The sequence below is a fragment of the Impatiens glandulifera genome, chromosome 1, assembly GCF_907164915.1.
Source record: "Impatiens glandulifera chromosome 1, dImpGla2.1, whole genome shotgun sequence".
NCBI lineage: Eukaryota > Viridiplantae > Streptophyta > Magnoliopsida > Ericales > Balsaminaceae > Impatiens > Impatiens glandulifera.
The window spans coordinates 27,298,674-27,321,705 of NC_061862.1; the positions used below are offsets into that span (position 1 = coordinate 27,298,674).

The 23,032-nt window shown below is 21.1% G+C and overlaps 1 protein-coding gene across 1 annotated transcript; it reads right to left on the reverse strand.

Annotated features, from left to right (window-relative positions):
* Positions 1 to 18,903: 18,903 nt before the first annotated feature.
* LOC124922117 (glucan endo-1,3-beta-glucosidase 14-like) lies at positions 18,904 to 20,482 on the reverse strand. Its single transcript, XM_047462846.1, has 4 exons — positions 20,333 to 20,482; positions 19,736 to 20,122; positions 19,129 to 19,656; positions 18,904 to 19,051 (listed from the first exon to the last, which is right to left on the reverse strand). The coding sequence occupies exons 1-3, from the start codon at positions 20,480 to 20,482 to the stop codon at positions 19,582 to 19,584; spliced, it is 612 nt and encodes a 203-aa protein (XP_047318802.1). The 3' UTR covers positions 18,904 to 19,051; positions 19,129 to 19,581.
* Positions 20,483 to 23,032: the final 2,550 nt, after the last annotated feature.

The window sequence follows — 23,032 nt, forward strand, 5'->3', positions numbered from 1 at the left end:
TGAGCGAATGCAGAAACCTTAATATAGAGAGCTTACCATTCAATTATGGTTTCAAAGGTCCATTAACATTCGATATATAGCCAATAACTAGAATGTTTGGTGCTGATTGCTAGTCTATTCTAATTAGCAGTGCGAAAATCTCTAAGGAATTTTAATCCCTGATAATCAAATGCATGGAAGTCAAGAAATAACTTCAGAAAATTTTATTGATAAAAGATTATAGACAAAAATATGAGATGGGACATGAGTACTAGAAGATGATGACCAAGCTCCAATCATAATAAGGAATTTATAGGATCATTAATGACTTTGTAGAAGTTACCATCAGAAGTAACGGTAGTAACGGTTGATTAGTTCATAGAAAAAACAATCAATTAATAATTTTTATCTTTTAATTCAATCCAATACCTTCTTTGATGACTTTTTCACAACTGGAATCTCTCTATGGAAAAACCTACAAATTAAAAAAATTATAATTTCTTTTTCTCTTTTATTCAAATTTTTACTTTTTTAGATACAAACCTTATCTTGATCTTCATGAATAGTTCGTAACCGGATATTCCAGACAACACACTTCACCTTGGTATTGTTCCAACTAGATTATCGCTTCTTAAAATTATTTAAATCGACCTGGTATGTGGTATGTGCATTCTCATTCTTAGATCTTCACTATTATTGTAATGCCAAAATTCCTCCTACCACAATGTTCTTGGAGATTACTTATAAATCTTCTTTTAGTTGTCCGTTAATCTTTCACATTATCAAACACAAAATGACAACGTGTTTCAATTCTGAATGTAAAATTATATTTAATAAAAAATATATAAGTTTGTTTATGAATTTGTGATAAATATAAGTTTAATTCAAAATTATTTATAGACGAATATTTTAAAAAATAAATAATATTCATAATATAAGAAATATATAAGTAAAAAAATAAATAAATTTTAATGCAAAATATGTGTTTAATAAATTTAATACAATTTAAATTTAGTGAAAGTAAGTTTATTGAAAAACTTAAATTATATTAGATGAAAATAGAAATAATACATTATTTATAAGTTTAATGCAAAATATTAAAGTTTGTTTATGATTTAATGATAAATATAAGTTTAATTTAAAATTATTTATAAATATAGTAAGAATATTTATAAATAAATAATATTCTTAATATAAGAAATATATAAGTAAAAATTTAAATAAAATTTAATAATTTTTTTTAATAAACTTGATCCAAATTTAAATTGAATGAAAGTAAATGTTATACTAAATTTAAATTATATTAGAATAAATAGAAAAAATGAAATTTTAATAAGTTTAATGCAAATTTAAATTTAACGAAAATACATTTAATTTATGAATTAATTATAAATATAGTTTAAATGAAATTTTAAAATAATTTATGTATATTATAAAAATATTTTAATATAAAAATATATAATTAAAAACAAATTCAAATTTAATTCAAAATATATTTTAAAAAAATTAATACAATTTAAAATTTAATAAAACTCATTTTAATGAAAATTTAAATTATTTGATTACATAAAAAAAAAATATAATTTTAATTAAATTTTACAAATTTTAATTTTCTAAAAATATAAAAATGTGTTTATGAATTAATAATTTAATATAAGTTTAATTGAAAATTTAAAATTATTGATAAACATTATAATAATATTTAAAAAAAGTAATATTCTTAATATAAAAAATATATAACTAAAAACTAAATAAAATATAATAAAAAATTTGTTTTTAATAAGTTTAATACTAATTTTAAATTTAAATTATATTAGATTATAAAAAAATTTATAAAAAGTTTAACACAAATTTAAATTATATTATATTTAATAGAAAAATACAATTTTAATAAGTTTAATACAAATTAAAATTTAATTAAATACATTTAATGTAAAATATAAAATTTATAATGAATTAATAATAAATTCAAATTTAAGTCAAAATTTTAAATTATTTATAAACATTATAAGATTATTTAAAAAATATATATTAGTTTTAATATAAGAAAGAAATAAGTAAATTTAATGAAAATTTTGTTTTAAATAGGTTTATTGATAATTTAAATTTAATGTAAATAAGTTTAATACAAATTTAAATTATTTTAGATTAAATTGAAAAAAAATATAATTTTATAAGTTTAATGAAACATATATACAATATAAAAATTTGTTTATGAATTAATGATAAAAATAATTTTAATTCAAAATTTAAAATTATTTAAAAAATATATTCATAAGAAATATATAAGTTTAAAACGAAATAAAATTTAATACAAAATATGTTAAATGTAAATTTAAATTTAATTAAAAAATGCAAAATTTATATTATATTAGATTAAATAGTAAACATGTATTTTTTATAAGTTAAAAAAAATTTAAATTTTATAAAAATATGTTTAATGCAAAATTAAAATTTAATGAGAATATAAATTTATATAAAAAATAATAATTATACGTTAAAAATAAAATTAAATAAAGTAATAGTTTTGATTTAAATTTAATTTATTCAAAATTTAAATTATATATGATTAAATATAAAAAATGTAAAATAAGATTTTAATAAATCAAATACAAATTCTATTAATATTTTTAACATTTACACAATTAAATTAAAACTAAGGATATCATGTAAGTTTATTTATTTCTAAACTAAACCTGAATTATTTAAATTTGAATTCTTATAAAATTTTAAATCTATAATACCTAACAAAAATAAAAAATTATATCATGTATCTAAAATAAACCAATGCATAAAAATATATAATACATATAAAATAGAAATGTGATAATATAAATTGTAATAAGATGAGAAAAAAACTTACTTGAATTATATAATGAAGGAGGATTATAATAATATCCTGTAATTAAAAATATATTGTATAATGTTATTCAAACAATTATATATAGAAAAATCATTAAAAAGATAAAAAAGAATTATTATATATGTATGGACCAACAAGTGGTTCTACTCCAAGGCAGCAATATCTTATACATGTACGTCTCTCATTTGATTCACCTTCATGATCTGAGATTAATCATATTTAACATACAAACCATAAAAGTGTCAGTAGTTGTATATTAAAAAAAGGAACTAAATAAATACATCAAGTTACACCATTCAATAGAGTGTGAGTATAAAAAAAAGCATGTCAATGGAATAATAAAGAGATCATTTTAATTCATTCCACTAGATGTTTACAAGTTTTTCGCATTTATTTTTTTGTCGTGCTTCTGAAAAAGGTTCTAAAAGGATGATAAAATTAAAATCATTAAAACTTTATAAATATGTAGAGAGAATCGCAAAACCAAGTTAAGCTTACGTCATTCAATTTTAGTAAATTGTCTACCCGTTCAAATTCAGAAGTCAATGAAGGAGAATTCTAATAATATCCTATAATTAAAAATATATTGTATAGTGTTTTTCAAACAATTATATATAGAAAAATCATTAAAAAGATAAAAATAATTATTATACATGTATGGACCAACAAGCGGTTCTGCAACATGGCAGTAATATCCTATATATTTACGTCTCTCATTTGATTCACCTTATGATCTGAGATTAATCATATTTAACATACAAACCATAAAATGTCAATAGTTGTATATTAAAAAAATGAACTAAATAAATACATCAAGTTACACCATTATATAGAGTGTGAGTATAAAAAAATCATGTCAATGGAATAATAGAGAGATCATTTGAATTAATTCCACTAGATGTTTACAAGTTTTCCGCATTTATTTTTTCTCGTGCTTTTGAAAAAGATTCTAAATGGATGATAAAATTAAAATTATTAAAACTTTGTAAATATGTAGAGAGAATCACAGAACAAGTTAAACTTACAGCATTCAATTTTAGTAAATTGTTCTACCCGCTCAAATTCAGAAGTCCAACCACTAGAACCATATTGCCTCTTTAAATACAACCAGAGAATTTGGATGATCATGATTTATTATGTGTTGAAAAAATTTGTCAGCCCAACCATTAGCCGCATTAAGACCAACTCTCTAAATAATTTGAGAGTTATTCCAATATCCTCCAATTCAAGGAATCTTTCAAGGTGAGGACTCTAGCTTTGACTTCTCTATCAATTTTACCTGATAAGTAACATACTACATATGAATTTATAAATAATAAAAATACATAGAAATTGTAAAATATAGAACCTAGACAGAACTATAGTTTGGAAGGACCATGACACAATAACTTTGTATTCTAAAAGTAGAAACTAAAAGGAAATGTATCAATAGTTTTTAATATTTAGATTTCATAGAGAATATGGAGCGCAACCTGTGTATTAATAAATTATTTGCTTTTATCGGCAAAGAAATGTCTAATCCATGATGCATGTTTCTACAATCACGTTTATTGCCCAAAACTGGAAGAGGCAAATGATGAAAATGAACACCAGCTTAACTACTATTAACAAATTGATGTAGAAAATTTACTTAAACCCTTTGAATGAAGGCATTTATGAAACACAATGAAAAACAAACAACTCACTTTTTCATCAGACTAATATTCAAAATTGTGAAACAATGTCATGAGAAATGTATCACAACAATTTATCGAATTCAAACAAAATAAAAAACTGGAAAATAAATTTCAAATTTTAATTAGGTCTATTTTACCTTATAGAAAACAACTTGAGTGAATACATAAGTCTTCATATGGGGAGTTTACCATCTAATTGTGTTTTCAAAGGTCCATTAACATTCGATATATAGCCAATAACTGGAATGTTTAGTGTCGATTGCCATTCTATTCTGATTAGTAGAGCTAAAACTCTCCAAGGAATTCTGATCCCTGATAATCAAATGCATAGATGTTAGGAAATAACTTCAAAAAGATTTATTGACAAAAAATGATAGACTAAAAAATGAGATGGGGCATGGATACTAGTAGGTAGAAGATGATGACCAAGTTTCGATCTAAATAAGGAATTTAGAGGATCATTAATGACTTTGTAAAAGTTACCATAAGAAGTAATGATTGCTTAGTTCATAGAAAAATAATCAATTAATAATATTTGTCTGTCAAATTGAAAAAAAATATATTTTCTTTTACTCTTTCTATTAAAATTTTTACTCAACAACATACCTTACATTCATTTTCATTAGTAGTTTGTAACCGGACATTCCAGGCAACACACTTCATATTGATATTGATCCAACTAGATTATTGTTTCTTGAATTTATTTAAATTGTTTCGCCTGGTACGTCGTATGTGCATTCTTGGACCTTTACTATTATTGTAATGCGAAAATACCTCTTACCTCTACTTACAAAATGTTCTAGGACATTTCCTAAAGATCTCCTTTTAGCTGTCTTGAATCTTTCGCATTATGAAGCACAAAATGGTAGGGTGTTCGAATTATGGTCTATTTTATTATATATTGGTTTATTATTTAATAATAATATAAAATTTAATTTTAATAAAAATATACAAGTTTGTTTATGAATTTGTGATAAATATAAGATTAATTTAATATTATTTATAATTATAATAAGAATATTTAAAAAAATAAATTATATAACAAATATATAAGTAAAAAAATCTAAATAAACATTAATGCAAAATATATGTTTAATAGATTTAATATAAATTTAAATTTAATAAAAATAGATTTATTAAAAAATTTAAATTATATTAGATTAAATAGAAATAATACAATTCTTATAAGTTATATGTAAAAAAATATAAAAGTTTGTTTATGATTTAATGATAAATATAAGTTTAATTCAAAATTATTTATAAAAATAGTAAGACTATTTAAAAAAATAAATAATATTCTTAACATAATAAATATAAAAGTAAAAATATAAAATTTAATACAAAATATGTTTATAATAAGCTTGATCCAAAATTAAATTTAATGAAAGTAAGTTTAATACAAAATTTAAATTATATTAGATTAAATATAAAAAATGCAATATTAATAAGTTTAATTTAAATTTAAATTTAAATTTAATGAAAATTCATTTAGTGCAAAAATATGTAAATGTGTTTATGAATTAATGATAATATGAGTTTAGTTAAAATTTTAAAATTATTTAAAAATATTATAAGAATACTTAAAAAAAAATTTATATGAAAGTTTAAATTATATTTGATTATTAAAAATTAATTATAAAAAAATAATACTAATTAAAATTATATTATATTTATAGAAAATATGAAATTTTTATAAGTTTAATGCAAATTTAAATTTAATTAAATATATTCAATATAAAATATAAATTTTATTTATGAATTAATAATAAATTTTAATTTAGTCAAAATTTTAAATTATTTATTAACATTATAAGATTATTATTTTTAATATAATATATATAAGTAAATCTAAATAAATATTAAATATAAAATATGTTTTTAGTAGTTTTAATTCAAATTTAAATTTAATGAAAATAAATTTAATATAAAATTTAAATTAGATTAGATTAAATTAAATTGAAAAAATATTTTTTATAAGTTTAATGCAAAATATAAAAAATTGTTTATGAATTAATGATAAATTAAGTTTAATTTAAAATTTAAAATTATTTATAAAAAAATAAATAATAAGAATATTTAAAAAAATATTCTTAAGAAATATATAAATAATAATTCTTAAGAAATATATAAGTTAGATGCAAATTCAAATTTAATAAAAATAAGTTAAATGTAAAATTTATATAGTATTAGATTAAATAGAAAACATGTATTTTTTTATAAGTTAAATGTAAGTTTAAATTAATAAAAATATGTTAAACTAAAACTAATAATAAGATATAGGGTTATTTATTTCTAAACTAAAAATTAAATTATTTAAATTTGAATTCTTATAAGTCTTAAAATCTATAATGCATAACAAAAATAAAAATTATTGCATATTAAACTAAATATATAATGCATAAAAACATGTCATGCATATAAAATAGAAATATGATAATACAAATTTAAGTAGAGTGAAAAGAAAACTTAGTATAGTGTTATTTAAACAAACATAAATATAGTAAACACATTAAAAAGATAAATAAAATTATTATACATGTAGGACCAACAATCGGCGGCTAGAGAGATTATTTTAGTTCATTCCACTTGATGTTTTAAACGTTTTTCACCTTTAGATTTTTTTCGTGCTTTTGAAACAAGTTCCAAAAGATTGATAAATTAAAATAATTAAAATTCTGTAAATATAGAGAAAATATAGAGAGCATCACAAAACCATGTTAAGCTTACATCATTCAATATTAGTAAATTGTTTTACCCGCTCAAAAGTCTAACCACTAGCACCAGATTGCCTCTCCAAAGACAGCTAAAGAATTTGGATTACCATGATCTATTTTGTGTTGAACAAATTTGTCAATCCAACCATTAGCTGCCTTAGGACCATCTCACTGAATATTTTGAGAGTTATTCCAATATCCCTATAATTCACGGAATCTATCAAGGTGATGGTATCTAGCTTTGACATCTCCATCAATTTTACTTAACAAGTAACATACTACATATGAATTTGCAAATAATGAAAATGCATAGAAATTGTAAAATATAAAACCTAGATAGAACCATAGTTTGGAAGGACCATGACACATTAAGTCTCTAGCCCATGATTCATGTCGCTACAATCATGTATAATGTGTTGTTTGTAACCTTCTAACACGCCTAAAACTAGAAGAGGCAACTGATTAAATGGAACACTAGCTTGACTGCTATTAACAAATTGATGTAGAAGATATACAAAAAAAAACCTTTTATATGAGAGTAGTCTTGAAACACAACAAGAAACAAACAACTCACTTTTTCATCACACTAATATTCAAAAGTGTAAAAAAATATCGTGAGAAATGTATCAAAACAATTTATAAAATTCGAACAAAATCAAAAACTTGAAAACAAATTTAAAATTTTAATTAGGTCTACTTTACCTTATAGAAAATAACTTGATCGAATGCAGAAGCCTTCATATGGAGAGTTTACCATTCAATTGTGTTTTTAAAGGTCCATTAACATTCTATATATAGCCAATAACTTAAATATTTGGTGTCGATTGCTAGTCTATTCTAATTAGTAGAGCTAAAACCCTCCAAGAAATTCTGATCCCAATAATCAAATGCATAAAGGTCAAGAATTAACTTCAGAAAAGTTTATTTACAAAAAAAATTATAAACAGAAAGATAAGATGAGACATGGGTAGTAGTAGTTTAGAAGATGATGACCAGCTCCGATTCAAATAAGAAATTTAGAGAATCATTATTGGCTTGGTAGAAGTTACCATCAGAAATAACGGTTGATTAGTTCATAGAAAAAATTATCAATCAATAATTTTTATCTATTAATCGATCCACTACATTCTTTGATAACATTATCACAACTGTAATCTCTTTGAAAAAACTCTGTAAAATTAAAAAATATATTTTTTTTTTCTCTTTAAGTTCAAATTTTTAGTCAAAATTTTAGACAAAAAAATTTACCTTGATCTTCATTAGTAGTTCGTAACCAGACATTCCAGACAACACACTTCACCTTAGTATTGATCCAACTAGATTATCGTTTCTTAAATTTATTTAAATAATTTCACCCGGTACGTGGTATGTGCATTCTTGAACTTTCACTATTATTGTAATGCGAAAATTTCTCATACCTCTATTTACACAATGTTCTTGAAGATTTTTAAAAAATCTTCTTTTAGTTGTCTGGAATTTTCCCCATAATCAAGCACAAAATAACATTGTGTTCGAATTCTAATCTTTTCTCAAAAATTAGTTTTATTTATTTAATACTAATGTAAAATTTGAATTTTATAAAAATTATACAAAATATACAAGTTAATTTATGAATTAGTGATAAATATAAGTTTAACTTAAAATTATTTATAAACATTATAATAATATTTAAAAAAATAAATTATATTCTTAATATAAAAATTATATAAGTAAAAAAACTAAAAAAAACTTTAATACAAAAATATATTTTTAATAGATTTAATACAAATTTAAATTTAATGAAAATAGGTTTCTTGCAAAATTTAAATTATATTAGAATAAATAAAAATAATACAATATTTATAAGTTTAATGCAAAATAGAAAATTTTATTTATGAATTAATAATAAATATAAGTTGAATTCAAAATTATTTATAAATTTAATAAGAATATTTAAGAATAAATAATATTCTTAATATAAGAAATATATATGTAAAAATATAAATAAAATTTAGTACAAAATATATTTTTAATAAGCTTAATCTAAATTTAAATTTTATAAAAGTAAGTTTAATACAAAATTTAAATTATATTAGATTAAATACAAAAAATACAAGTTTAATATGATTAATACTAATGCAAAATATAAAAATTTGTTTATGAATTAATAATAAATATAAGTTTAATTAAAAATTGAAAATTATTTATAAATATTATAAAAATATTTTAAAAATAAATAATATTCTTATATAATATAATAAATATATAATTAAAAAACTAAAAAAATTATAATTCAAAATATGTTTTAAAAAACATTTAATACAAATTCAAATTTAATGAAAATCAGTTTAATACAAAATTTAAATTTAATTTAAATTAAAATTAAAATTATATTTGATTAAATAAATAAAAATTTAATTTTATAAAAATATAAAAGTTTTTTTATGAATTAATAATTTAATATAAATTTTTTTGAAAACTAAAATAAATAATATTCTTAAGAAAATATAAGTATAAAACCAAATAAAATTTAATACAAAATATGTTAAATGTAAATTTAAAATTTAATAAAAGTAAGTTAAATGCAGATTAAATAGAAAAGATTAAATATAAAACATGTATTTGGTATGAGTTGAATACAAATTTAAATTTAATAAAAATATATTTAATAAAACATTTAAATTTAATAAGAAATTATATTTATATAAAAAATAATATTTTAATAAATTTAATAATATTTTTAACATTTACAAAGTTAAACTTAGTATATGATATATGTTTATTTAAATTCAAATTCTAATAATTTTTAAAATCTATAATGTATAAAAAAATGACTTTTAAAATCAAACCTATCATGCTCTAAAATAGAAATATGATAATATAAATTTAAAATATAAAACCTAGATAGAACTATAGTTTGGATGAACCATGACACATTATGGTGCTAAAAGTAGAAACTAAAAGGAAATATATTCATAGTTTCAAAATTTAGATTTCATAGAGAATATGGAGCGCAACCTGTGCATTAATTAATTCTTTGTTTTTATTGAAAAGAAGTGTTTAGCTCATGATTCATGTTGCTATGATCACGTATATTGTGTTGTTTGTCACCTTGTGCCAAGCCTAAAACTAAAAGAGGCAAATGATGATCATGTATACTGTGTTGTTTGTCACCTTGTGCCAAGCCTAAAACTAAAAGAGGCAAATGATGAAAAGGAACTCACTGCTAATAGAAAATTGATATAGAAGATTTATTAAAAACTCTTTGAATGAGGGCAGTCCTGAAACACAACAAGAAAGAAAAAGATCACTTTTTTATCACACTAAAATTCATAAGTGTAAAACAATATCGTGAGAAATGTATCAAAACAATTTATCAAATTCGAACAAAATCAGAAACTTGAAAACAAATTTAAAATTTTAATTAGGTCTATTTTACCTTATAAAAAATAACTTGAGCGAATACAGAAGCCTTTAAATGGAGAGTTACCATTCAATTGTGTTTTCAAAGGTCCATTAACATTCAATATATAGCCAATAACTTGAATGTTTGGTGTTGCTAGTATATTCTAATCAGTAGAACTAAAACCCTCTAAAGATTTTGATCCCTGATAATTAAATGCATAAATATCAAAAAAAATAACTTCAGAAAAATTTATTGACAAAAGATTTTAGACAGAAAGATAAGATGAGACATAGGTACTAATAGGTAGAAGATGATGACCAAACTTCGATTCAAATAAGAAATTTAGAGGATCATTATTGTCTTGGTAGAAGTTACCATTAGAAGTAACGGTTGATTAGTTAATAGAAAAAATAATCAATCAATAATTTTTACCTGTCAATCGATCCGATACATTCTTTGATGACATTACCACAACTGTAATCTCTTTGGAAGAACCCTGTAAATTAAAAAAAAAATATATTTTCTTTTCTCTTTATGTTCAAATTTTTACTCAAAATTTTAGACAACAAATTTTACCTTGATCTTCAATAGTAGTTCGTAACCAGACATTCCGAGCCACATACTTCACCTTAGTATTGATTCAACTAGATTATCGTTTCTTGAATTTATTTAAATAGTTTCACCCGGTAGGTGGAATGTGCATTCTGAGACCTTCATTATTATTGTAATGCAAAAATTCCTTATACCTCTACTTACACAATGTTCTTGGAGATTTTTGAAAATTTTTCTTTTAGTTGTCTTGAATTTTCCGCATAATCAAGCACAAAATGATAGTGTGTTCGAATTCTGATCTTTTCTCAAATATTGATTTTTGTTTAACACTAATGAAAAATTTAAATTTAATAAGAATATACAAAATATACAAGTTAGTTTATGAATTAGTGATAAATATAAGTTTAATTTAAAATTATTTATAAACATTAAAATAATATTTATAAAAATAATTTATATTCTTAATATAAAAAATATATATAAGTAAAAACCTAAAAACTTTAATACAAAATTTAAATTATATTAGAATAAATAAAAATAATACAATATTTATAAGTTTAATGCAAAATAGAAAATTTTGCCTATGAATTAATGATAAATATAAGTTGAATTCAAAATTATTTATAAACATAATAAGAATATTTAAGAATAAATAATATTTTTAATATAAGAAATATATATGTAAAAATTTAAATAAAATTTAATACAAAATATATCTTGAATAAGCTTAATCTAAATTTAAATTTTTATAAAAGTAAGTTTAATACAAAATTTAAATTATATTAGATTAAATGAAAAAAAATGCAATTTTAATATGATTAATAATAATGTAAAATATAAAAAATTGTTTATGAATTAATAATAAATATAAGTTTAATTAAAAATTAAAAACTATTTATAAAGATTATTAGAATATTTTAAAAATAAATAATATTCTTATATAATATAATAAATATATAAGTAAAAAACTAAACAAAATATAATTAAAAATATGTTTTTAAAAAAAAATTAATACAAATTCAAATTTAATGAAAATCAATCTATTTCAAAATTTAAATTTAATTAAAATTAAAATTATATTTGATTAAATTGAAAAAAAAAATTGTAATTTTAATAAATTTAATAAAAGAAAAATTAATTTTATAAAAATATAAAAGTGTTTTTATGAATTAATGATTGATAATAACTTTAATTGAAAATTAAAAATTATTAATAAATATTATAAAATATTTTAAAAAAATTTTAATTTAAAATTTAAAATTATTTATAAATATTATAAAAATATTTAAAAAAACAAGTAATATTCTTAATATAAGAAATAAATAAGTAAAAAACTAAATTTAATAAAATATAATTATAAAAAGCTTAATATAAATATAAATTTAAATTATATTATATTTATAGAAAAAATGTAATTTTAATATGTTTAATACATATATAAATTTAATTAAATAAATTTAATGTAAAATATAAAATTTATTTATGAATTAATAATAAATTTAAATTTAAGTCGAAATTTTAAATGATTTATAACGATTATAAGATTAATTTAAAAATAAATATTATTTTTTATAAAAGAAATATATAAGTAAAAAAACTAAATAAAATTGAATGCGAAATATGTTTTAAATAGTTTTAATGTAAAATTAAATTTAATAAAAAATAGTTTTAATTCAAAATTAAATTATATTAGATTAAATAAAAAAAAAATGTAATTTTTATAAGTTTAATACAAATTTAAATTTAATGAAAAATATATTTAATGCAAGATATAAAAGTTTTTTTATGAATTAATGATAAAAATAAGTTTAATTTAAAATTATTTATAAATATAATAAGAATATTTAAAAAACAAATAATATTCTTAAGAAATATATAAGTATAATTTAATAAAAGTAAGTTAAATGCAAATTAAATTAAATAGAAAACATGCTTTTTGTATGAGTTGAATACAAATTTAAATTTAATAAAAAAAATTACATTTAATAAGAAATTATATTTATATAAAAAATAATATTTTAATAAATTTAATAATATTTTTAACATTTATAAAAGTTAAACTTAGTATATGTGATATATGTTTATTAATTTTCAAATAAATAGGGAGTATTTAAATTCGAATTCTAATCATTTTTAAAATCTATAATACATAAAAAAAATGACTTTCAAAAATAAACATATCATGCACTAAAATAGAAATATGATAATATAAATTTAAGTAGGATAAAAATAACTTACTTGAACTCATAAATAGTGATATATAAAGAAGGAATCCTGCAATTAAAATATATTGTATAGTGTTCATCATACAAATATATATAATAAATAAAATAAAAAGATAAATATAATTTTTATACATGTATGGGCAATAAGCGCCTCTACTCCATGGCAACAATATCCGATATATTTACGTCTCTCATTTGATTCACCTTCATGATCTGAGATTAATCATGTTTAACATATAAAACATAAAGGTGTCAATAATTGTATATTGAAAAGATGAACTAAATAAATACAACAAGTTACAATCATTCAATAGAATGTGAGTATAAAAAAAATCATGTCAATGCAATAATAGAGAGATCAGTTTAGTTCAATCCACTACATATTTTACAGGTTTTTCGCATTAAGATTTTCTAGTACTTTTGAAACAAGTTTCAAAAGAATGATAAAATTAAAATCATTAAAACTCTATAAATATAGAGAGAGCGTCACATAACCAAGTTAAGTTTACATCATTCAATTTCAGTAAATTGCTCTACCCGCTCAAATCCAGTTCAACCAATAGCACCAGATTGCCTCTTCAAAGACAACCAAATAATTTGGATTACCATGATCTATTTTGTGTTGAACAAATTTGTCAGGTCAACCATTACTGCCTTAGGGCCAACTCTCTAAATAATTTGAGAGTTATTGCAATACCCTTCAATTCACGGAATCTGTCAAGGTGAGGGTATCTAGCTTTGACATCTCCATCAATATTACCTGACAAGTAACATACTATGTATGAATTTGCAAATAATGAAAAGGCATAGAAATTGTGAAATATAAAACCTAGATAAAACTATAGTTTGGATGAACTATGACACATTATGCTTGTATGTTAAAAGTAGAAACTAAAAAGTAATGTATTTATAGTTTCAAAATTTAGATTTCATAGAGAATATGAAGCGCAAGCTGTGCATTAATGAATTCTTTGCTTTTATTGATAAAGAAGTGTCTAGCCCATGATTCATGTTGTTCTGATCACGTATACTATGTTGTTTGTCACCCCTTGTGCCAAGCCTAAAACTAGAAGAGACAAATGATGAAAACAAATCACTGTTAATAGCAAATTGATGTAGAAGATTTATTAAAAATCCTTTGAAGTAGGGCAGTCCTGAAACACAACAAGAAAGAAACAACTCACTTTTTCATTACACTAATATTCCAAAGTATAAAACAATATTGTGAGAAATGTATCAAAACAAATTATCAAATTCGAACAAAATCAGAAACTTCAAAACAAAATTTAAATTTTAATTAGGTCTACTTTACCTTATAGAAAATAACTTGAGAATACAGAAGTCTTCATATGGAGAGTTTACCATTCAATTGTGTTTGCAAATGTTCATTAACATTCGATATATAGCCAATAACTTGAATGTTTGTTGTCGGTTGCTAGTCTATTCTAATCTGTAGAGCTAAAACACTCTAAGAAATTTTGATTCCTGATAATCAAATGCATAAATGTCAAGTAATAACTTCAGAAATGTTTATTGACCAAAGATTATAGAGAGAAAGATAAGATTAGACATGGGTAGTAGTAGGTAAAATATGATGACCAAACTTCGATTCAAATAAGAAATTTAGAGGAGCATTATTGGCTCGGTAGAAGTTACCATCAGAAGTAACGGTTGATTAGTTCATAGAAAAAAATAATCAATTAATAATTTTTACCTGACAATCGATTCAATACATTCTTTGATGATATTATCACAGCTGTAAGCTCTTTGGAAGAACCCTGTAAATTAAAAAAATTATATTTTCTTTTCTCTTTTATGTTTAAATTTTTACTCAAAATTTTAGACAAAAAAATTTACCTTGATCTTCATTAGTAGTTCCTAACCAGACATTCCGATCCACACACTTCACCTTAGTATTGATCAAACTAGATTATCGTTTCTTGAAGTTATTTAAATAGTTTCATCCGGTAATCATAAAAAAAACTAATTTTTCGGGAATCTTAGACCAAGCTTCTGCTAAACTTATATTTGACACGGTTTTGCCGTAATGCTGAAACTATGGCGATGGGAGGTACGAAGTCATGTAATGATAGAACAGAACGGCCGACAGCTACTTGTAGCCTATTCGTGAACACGCGAAATAGGGGATTTCCTAAGACCTTCCATTTTTTTCTTTGAAAAAGTAATAAGAATAAGGGTTGTTAAGCTTTTTATCATCCTGGCGTCGAGCTATTTTTCCGCAAAACCTCCCCTACAATATCGTTACCGCAGTAGAGTATTCTGAGACCTTCACTGTAATGCAAAAATTACTCATACCTCTATTTACAAAATATAATTTAAATTTAATAAGAATATACAAAATATGCAAGTTAGTTTATGAATTAGTGATAAATATAAGTTTAATTTAAAATTATTTATAAACATTATAATAATATTTAGAAAAATAAGTTATATTCTTAATATAAAAAATATATAAGTAAAAAACTAAAAAAAACTTTAATACAAAAATACAGTTTTTAATAGATTTAATACAAATTTAAATTTAATTAAAATAGTTTCATGCAAAATTTAAATTATATTAGAATAAATAGAAATAATACAATATTTTAAAGTTTAATGCAAAATAGAAAATTTTGTTTATGAATTAATGATAAATATAAGTTAATTCAAAATTATTTATAAAGAAGAGTGATAAAGAGAGTGAATTTGGTAAAGGAATTTGGTGAGGAATGACATGGCATCACCTTCATTTGGTTGGAAAATGTAAAAGTGGGAGGAATGAGAGAAAAGAGAGAAATTATTTGATTTTTATTATGCCAAGTCATTCCCTTACCAAATTCCCTCACCTGATCATTTCTGATTTATAAATATAATAAGAATATTTAAGAATAAATAATATTCTTAATATAATAAATAAATATATATATATAAATTTAAATAAAATTTATTACAAAATTTATTTTTAATAAGTTTAATCTAAATTTAAATTTTATAAAAACAAGTTTAATACAAAATTTAAACTATATTAGATTAAATAAAAATAAATGCAATTTTAATATGATTAATATGCAAAATATAAAAATTTGTTTATGAATTAATAATAAATATAAATTTAATTACAAATTAAAAATTATTTATAAATATTATCAGAATAATTTAAAAATAAATAATATTCTTATATAATATAATAAATATATAAGTAAAAAACTAAACAAAATATAATTCAAAATATGTTTTTTAAAAAATTTAATACAAATTCAAATTTAATGAAAATCAGTTTAATACAAAATTTAAATTTAATTTAAAATTATATTTTATTAAATAGAAAAAAATGTAATTTTAATAAATTTAATAAAAGAAAAAATAATTTTATAAAAATATAAAAGTGTTTTTATGAATTAATGTTTTAATATAACTTTAATTGAAAATTAAAAATTATTTATAAACATTATAAATTATTTTTAATAAAAAATTTTAATTTAAAATTTAAAATTATTTATAAAAATATTTAAAAAACAAGTAATATTCTTAATATAAGAAATAAATAAATAAATAAATAAAATAAAATGTAAAATTTATTTTTAATAAATTTGATACAAATATTAAATTTAAATTATATTATATTAAAAAAATATATATATAATTATAAAAAGATTAATATAAATATAAATATAAATTATATTATCTTTATAGAAAAAATGCAATTTTAATATGTTTAATACAAATTTAAATTTAATTAAATATATTTAATGTAAAATATAAATTTTATTTATGAATTAATAATAAATTTAAATTTAAGTCAAAATTTTATATTATTTATAACGATTATAAGATTAATTTAAAAATAAATATTATTTTTAATATAAGAAATATATAAATAAATAACTAAATAAAATTTAATGCAAAATATGTTTTAAATAGGTGAAATGTAAAATTAAATTTAATAAAAATAAATTTAATTTAAAATTAAATTATATTAGATTAAATTGAAAAGATGCAATTTTTATAAGTTTAATACAAATTTAAATTTAATAAAAAATATAATAGTTTATTTATGAATTAATTATAAAATTAAGTTTAATTCAAAAATTAAAATTATTTATAAATACACTAAGAATATCTCTTAAAACAAGTAATATTCTTAAAAAATAAAACTTAATACAAAATATGTTAAATGTAAATTTAAATTTAATAAAAGTAAGTCAAATGCAAAATTTAAAAAATATTAGATTAAATAGAAAACATGCCTTTTGTATGAGTTGAATACAAATTTAAATTTAATGAAAATATATTAATGAAAAATTTAAATTAATAAAAAATTATATTTATATAAAAAATAATATTTTTAACATTTACAAAGTTAAACTTAGTATATGATATATGTTTATTTATTTTCAAATAAACATGGATTATTTAAATTCGAATTCTAATCATTTTTAAAATCACAAAAAAGAAATGACTCATTCATTTAAAAACAAACCTACTATTACCCAGCTCTAAAATAAAAATATGTTAATATAAATTTAAGTATGATGAAAATAACTTACTTGAACTAATAATATATAATATATATCGAAGGAATCTTACAGCTACTTTTTCTCTCTTAACCAACCTTTTCCACACATTCATTCAGTACTTGAAAATACAATATGTATGAATATGACCACTTTAATTCTACAACACTTAAGAAAGAAAGTTTAGATAAACTTTAATAACTAAACCAAAAATATAATTTTCCAGACCAGACCATTTGAAAGAAATAGATATTTGTTGCAATCTTTCATTCATTAAAAAAATTTTAATTGGTAATATCATTTTTTGGATCATAATTTATATTATTTTCTAGATCACTATCGAGATTATAGTATAATTTTTTTTTTAATTTAGTGTTAAGATTATTTTTTAAATCAAGAACTGGATTAAAATATGAATTTTAACGTCATTTGATATAAATATCATTGTGAATTTAGTCAAATATAGATTTTTATGGATCATAATTTATATTATTTTCTAGATCACTATCGAGATTATAGTATAATTTTTTTTTTGATTTAGTGTTAAGATTATTTTTTAAATCAAGAACTGGATTAAAATATGAATTTTAACTTCATTTGATATAGATATCATTGTGAATTTAGTCAAATATAGATTTTTATGGATCATTATCCAAATTAAAAAATGCTAACAAACAGCATATTAAGTAATAAATACTAACTCATCATAAACTAGCTAATCACAGTATGAGAAAGATTACTTTTTTAAGTTAGGCTTGTTTTGGAAAATTTAAGAACTTAATCTGAATTCTTGTTTGAAAACAAATCCGGGGCTTCTGATCAGATATTTTAAATAAATTAGACTAAAATAACACAATGGTGTTTTAGAGATCTTCTTCCAAACAAGGTTATAGGTAAAACAGAGAGATTATATGCGGAAAAAAACTCTTAACACATTTTGTATAAGAAAACAAATTGTGTATCATACCTTTTCCTTCTTCGATAATTCAAATACCTTTTCCTTCTTCGATAATTCAATATGATCAACTTGGGATCAGTTGACATTGCAGCCTCTCTGTAGCTATTGATGCAATACACAAGCTGGTCTATCACTGAACCCCTCTCTGTATGTTCCTTGTGGCGCTCTTCAATAGGATCACCTTGCTACAAATTTGGTTTTTGAAGTTAGGCCAAGAGAAATTCCTCCAAATTCAGAAGATAGAGAGTATTGAAAATAGTACCTTCTTGAGTTCATCAAGTTTATCAACGTATACTCATTTAGTCTCATCCTCCCCATCTTCATACAACCAATCCTCTACTTCTTGTAGTTTGATAGCGAACCCTTCTCGTTCCGACTCAGTAACAAACTCTTGATACTTGTCATAAAGCTGAAAATATAACAACACCATATATAACTTAAAAGGCCCAAGAACTATTAGCGTCATATTGTCTCCTAAAATACAAAACCAAATAATTTGGATCACCATGATATATTATGTTGAACAAATTTGTCAACTCAACCATTAGCTTCCTGACTAGCTTCTGAATAATTTGAGACATATTGTCAAATTTTGAACTAGAATGACATATTTTAACATTTTGTGTATGAAAAAAAAGACAAATTAGAGGATTCTCTGTTCATGAATGAGTTTGAGAGCTTTATTAAAAATGAACAAATAAAAATTATAATACATCTAACTGAAATGAATGAGAAACAGAGTGGCCATAGCCCATGGCGCCATGTTTGTCCAACCGCCAAACCTGAAATTCTACATTGTAGAAGAAAACATTGATAAGTATATAATAGAAAAAAGACAAGTTAATGATTAAAGAACAATAAATACTAACCTTAATCTTAAATGATGAACCCGAAGAGGGTACAAGACCCCTAAACCCAATATCATAAGCAGTACTTCCATCAGCCTTAAACAATCCGAAATTCCTCTCAGAAGTAGGACCCGGTTTCAGATTCTCATTAAACAATGCGAAAACATATCCCTTCACAGTTCTCTTCGGGTTATAAGGAGTGCCCTTCTTCTTCAACAATCTCTTTCGTAGATTTTTATTATAAATCCTAGCATTCCCAACTTCATTCGCATCACCTTTAGAAGCCCACCCTGTTTCTGAAACAATCACCTCTGTTTTTCTAAAACCCTCCTTCTCCAGGGTTCCAGATGAAGACGGTATGCAAGGAACATCATTTGCCAAACTTACAACAACAAATAAACATAGAAACTGAAACAATCAAACACAGACTAACGAGTAAAAGCTTATAAAACAATACAAACGTAAAAGAGAAGAGCAGAACTAACCAAAATCAGTAGAGGGACGAAAACGATCCATAGATGTTAATATGATCGTGAAGATCCTCCGGTGATTGTCATTAATTGGATTGACCATAGATGATGGAGAAGAGGAATAGACATGGAAGACGATCGACTAGACTAGATCCTCGGCGATTTTCACGGTGGCGGCGCAACTTGGATCGTCGGTTGAAGAAGTCGGCATTTGGTTGCAGGCACAACTTGGATCGTCGGTCGATTTGGTTGCAAGACGGATATATACGTGCAGAGAAAGAGAGAGTTCATTATACATAGGTTATAGATTTTCTTAAGATTTAGGTTTTAATTGTCTTGCCTTTTGGGTTCAGGTTAAAGATTTACTTTTTAATTTTAGGATTTTCTGTTAAGATTTTTTTTTATTGTCTTGTTTTTTTGAAATTTTTCTCACAAATCTTTCCTAGATCTCATCAAGTCAAATTTAAAATTTAAAACTTAACATTTTATTAAATTAATACAAAATATTATATGAGCTTTTATTATAATTTTAATTTTTTAGATTAAGTTATATAATATTAATAATTTTATATATATATATAATTTTATTTTTATATATAATGAAAAATGATACAAAAAAATATTTTTAAAATTTGTTGTATAAAATTTAAAATTATTTTTTTATTATATATTATATGATAAATGTTTGAAAAATATTTAAACATAATAAATATATATATATATATATATATATATATATATATATAATTAAATAAATGTTATTTTATAAATAAACATAATTGAATCAAAATATTTTTTAATGATTTTTAAGCAACAATACATTCTCATATTCTTACTCTCTCACATTTTTACGCATATTTGTTCTCAATATTGTCAATTTAGTTACATTCTTTTTGAAATATATATTATTAACAATTCAACTCAATTCATTTTTTTTAATCCTTATATATATATACCACCATTGTCTATTGTCATTTTAGTCTTATAAGTTATACCACAAACATTTTAATCGCTAGATCAATTCTTATTGTTAAATTTAATTTTTATATATATATAATAGTTTTTTACTATTTTGGAGGCACGAAAAAGGAGGTATTATTGATTTCTTTAGGATGAAGATTTGAATCTGATATAGCTTGTCTTGCTAGCCTCTTTCTATTGAAGAAATCTTAATTGTTGAAAAAAAAAATCTAATTTAATTTATATAAATGTAATATCTTAACATAGTTTTAATAAATTTTATACAAGTCCAAACATTTTATGGAAAATTTCATATAGTGAAATATTTGTGAGACAAAAAACAAAAGAAAAGTTTTTGTCTTCACTCTACCAAGAGGGTCACGTTTATCTTTTTATGGCTCGTTCGTTTATAACTTTTTCATCATTATTCATTATTATATTAAAAATCATTAGGTACAAATTTCTATCTTATGTCTAAGTCGTAGTTTTGTCCCGTTTTTATATAAAGACTTAAGCTCGTGATTTTACGAACAAAATTTGTGTGCTTTATCACTGAACTAATTACGTCATTAATAATTTAAGCGATAAGAATAATTCTTAAGACTTATGAGATCAAATATCACGGTTTAAAAAAAAATGATTACATATCAATTTTAAGTAAGAGAATTCATTTGAAGTTGTTTCATAGGGAAGTTTATTTTGTATTACTGATATTATTATTACCTGTTCTAACTCACCCTTTCGAGATAATTTAATCTAGAGTATTTTTGTTTTTCTTAGATTTAAAAAATATATTCTTTATTACATTATTATAATTTTAATCATCATCACTTAATTATTTTCATTCCACTTTAGAGCACTATCCACAAGTGCATTTAAGGTGAACTTGTAATATTTTATTTTTGTCATTCCACTTTAGAGCACTATCCACAAGTGCATTTAAGGTAAACTTGTACTAGTTGTAATATTTTATTTTTGAAACATCATCGTATATTTGGATCAGTGGAATTTGAATTAGAATTGGCATTGGAATCTCAATTCCAATTCCATGAGAATTGACATTGAATTACAATTCAATTATTATGTTTGAAAAAATTATAGAATTGTAATTCAATCATAACTCTTATGTTTGAAAAAATTATAAAATTGTAATTCAATCACAATTCTTATGTTTGAAAAAATTATATAATTGTAATTGAATCTCAATTTCTATGTTTATAAAATAAAATATAATAAAAATAATTTTAATATATATTATCTATTTTATTAAAATATTAGTTTGACAAAACTAATTATGATATCTCAAGGTGAAAAGATTTTTTTTAAGTTTCGATTTTCATTGATATTCAACATGTTAACTTAATATATTAAAAATAAAAATATTGTTTCAACATTTTAACTTCCTAAATTCAAAAATAAAATATCGGTTCAAAATGTTAATTTTTTAAATATGTTTTCACATTTTTGGCACGTTTAACACGTTTTTACACGTTTAACACGTTTTTCAGGTTTTTGACATGATTAACACGTTTTCACACTAAAAACATATTTTCACACGTTTAACATATTTTTCACGTTTTTGACACATTTAACACGTTTTTGACATTTTTAATACGTTTAACATGTTTTCCACACGTTTTAACATGTTTAACACGTTTTTCACGTTTTTTGCACGTTTAACACGTTTTTGATATGTTTAACACGTTTAACATGTTTTTCACATTTTTGGCATGTTTAACACATTTTTGGCATATTTAACACGTTTTCACAAGTTTTACACATTTTGACACGTTTAACACGTTTTTGGCACGTTTAACACGTTTTGACAAGTTTATCACATTTTTGGCACGTTTAACATATTTTTAGCACATTAAACACGTTTTGGCAC

Excerpts from the sequence above, each read along its gene's own strand:
- LOC124922117 (XM_047462846.1), bottom strand. The coding sequence starts at position 20,482 with ATGTATAATGAACTCTCTCTTTCTCTGCACGTATATATCCGTCTTGCA. Across the intron at positions 20,123-20,332 it reads TGAAAATCGCCGAGGATCTA|TTTCTATGTTTATTTGTTGT; the intron begins GTCTAGTCGATC and ends TGATTGTTTCAG. Across the intron at positions 19,657-19,735 it reads GTTCATCATTTAAGATTAAG|AATTTCAGGTTTGGCGGTTG; the intron begins GTTAGTATTTAT and ends TCTACAATGTAG.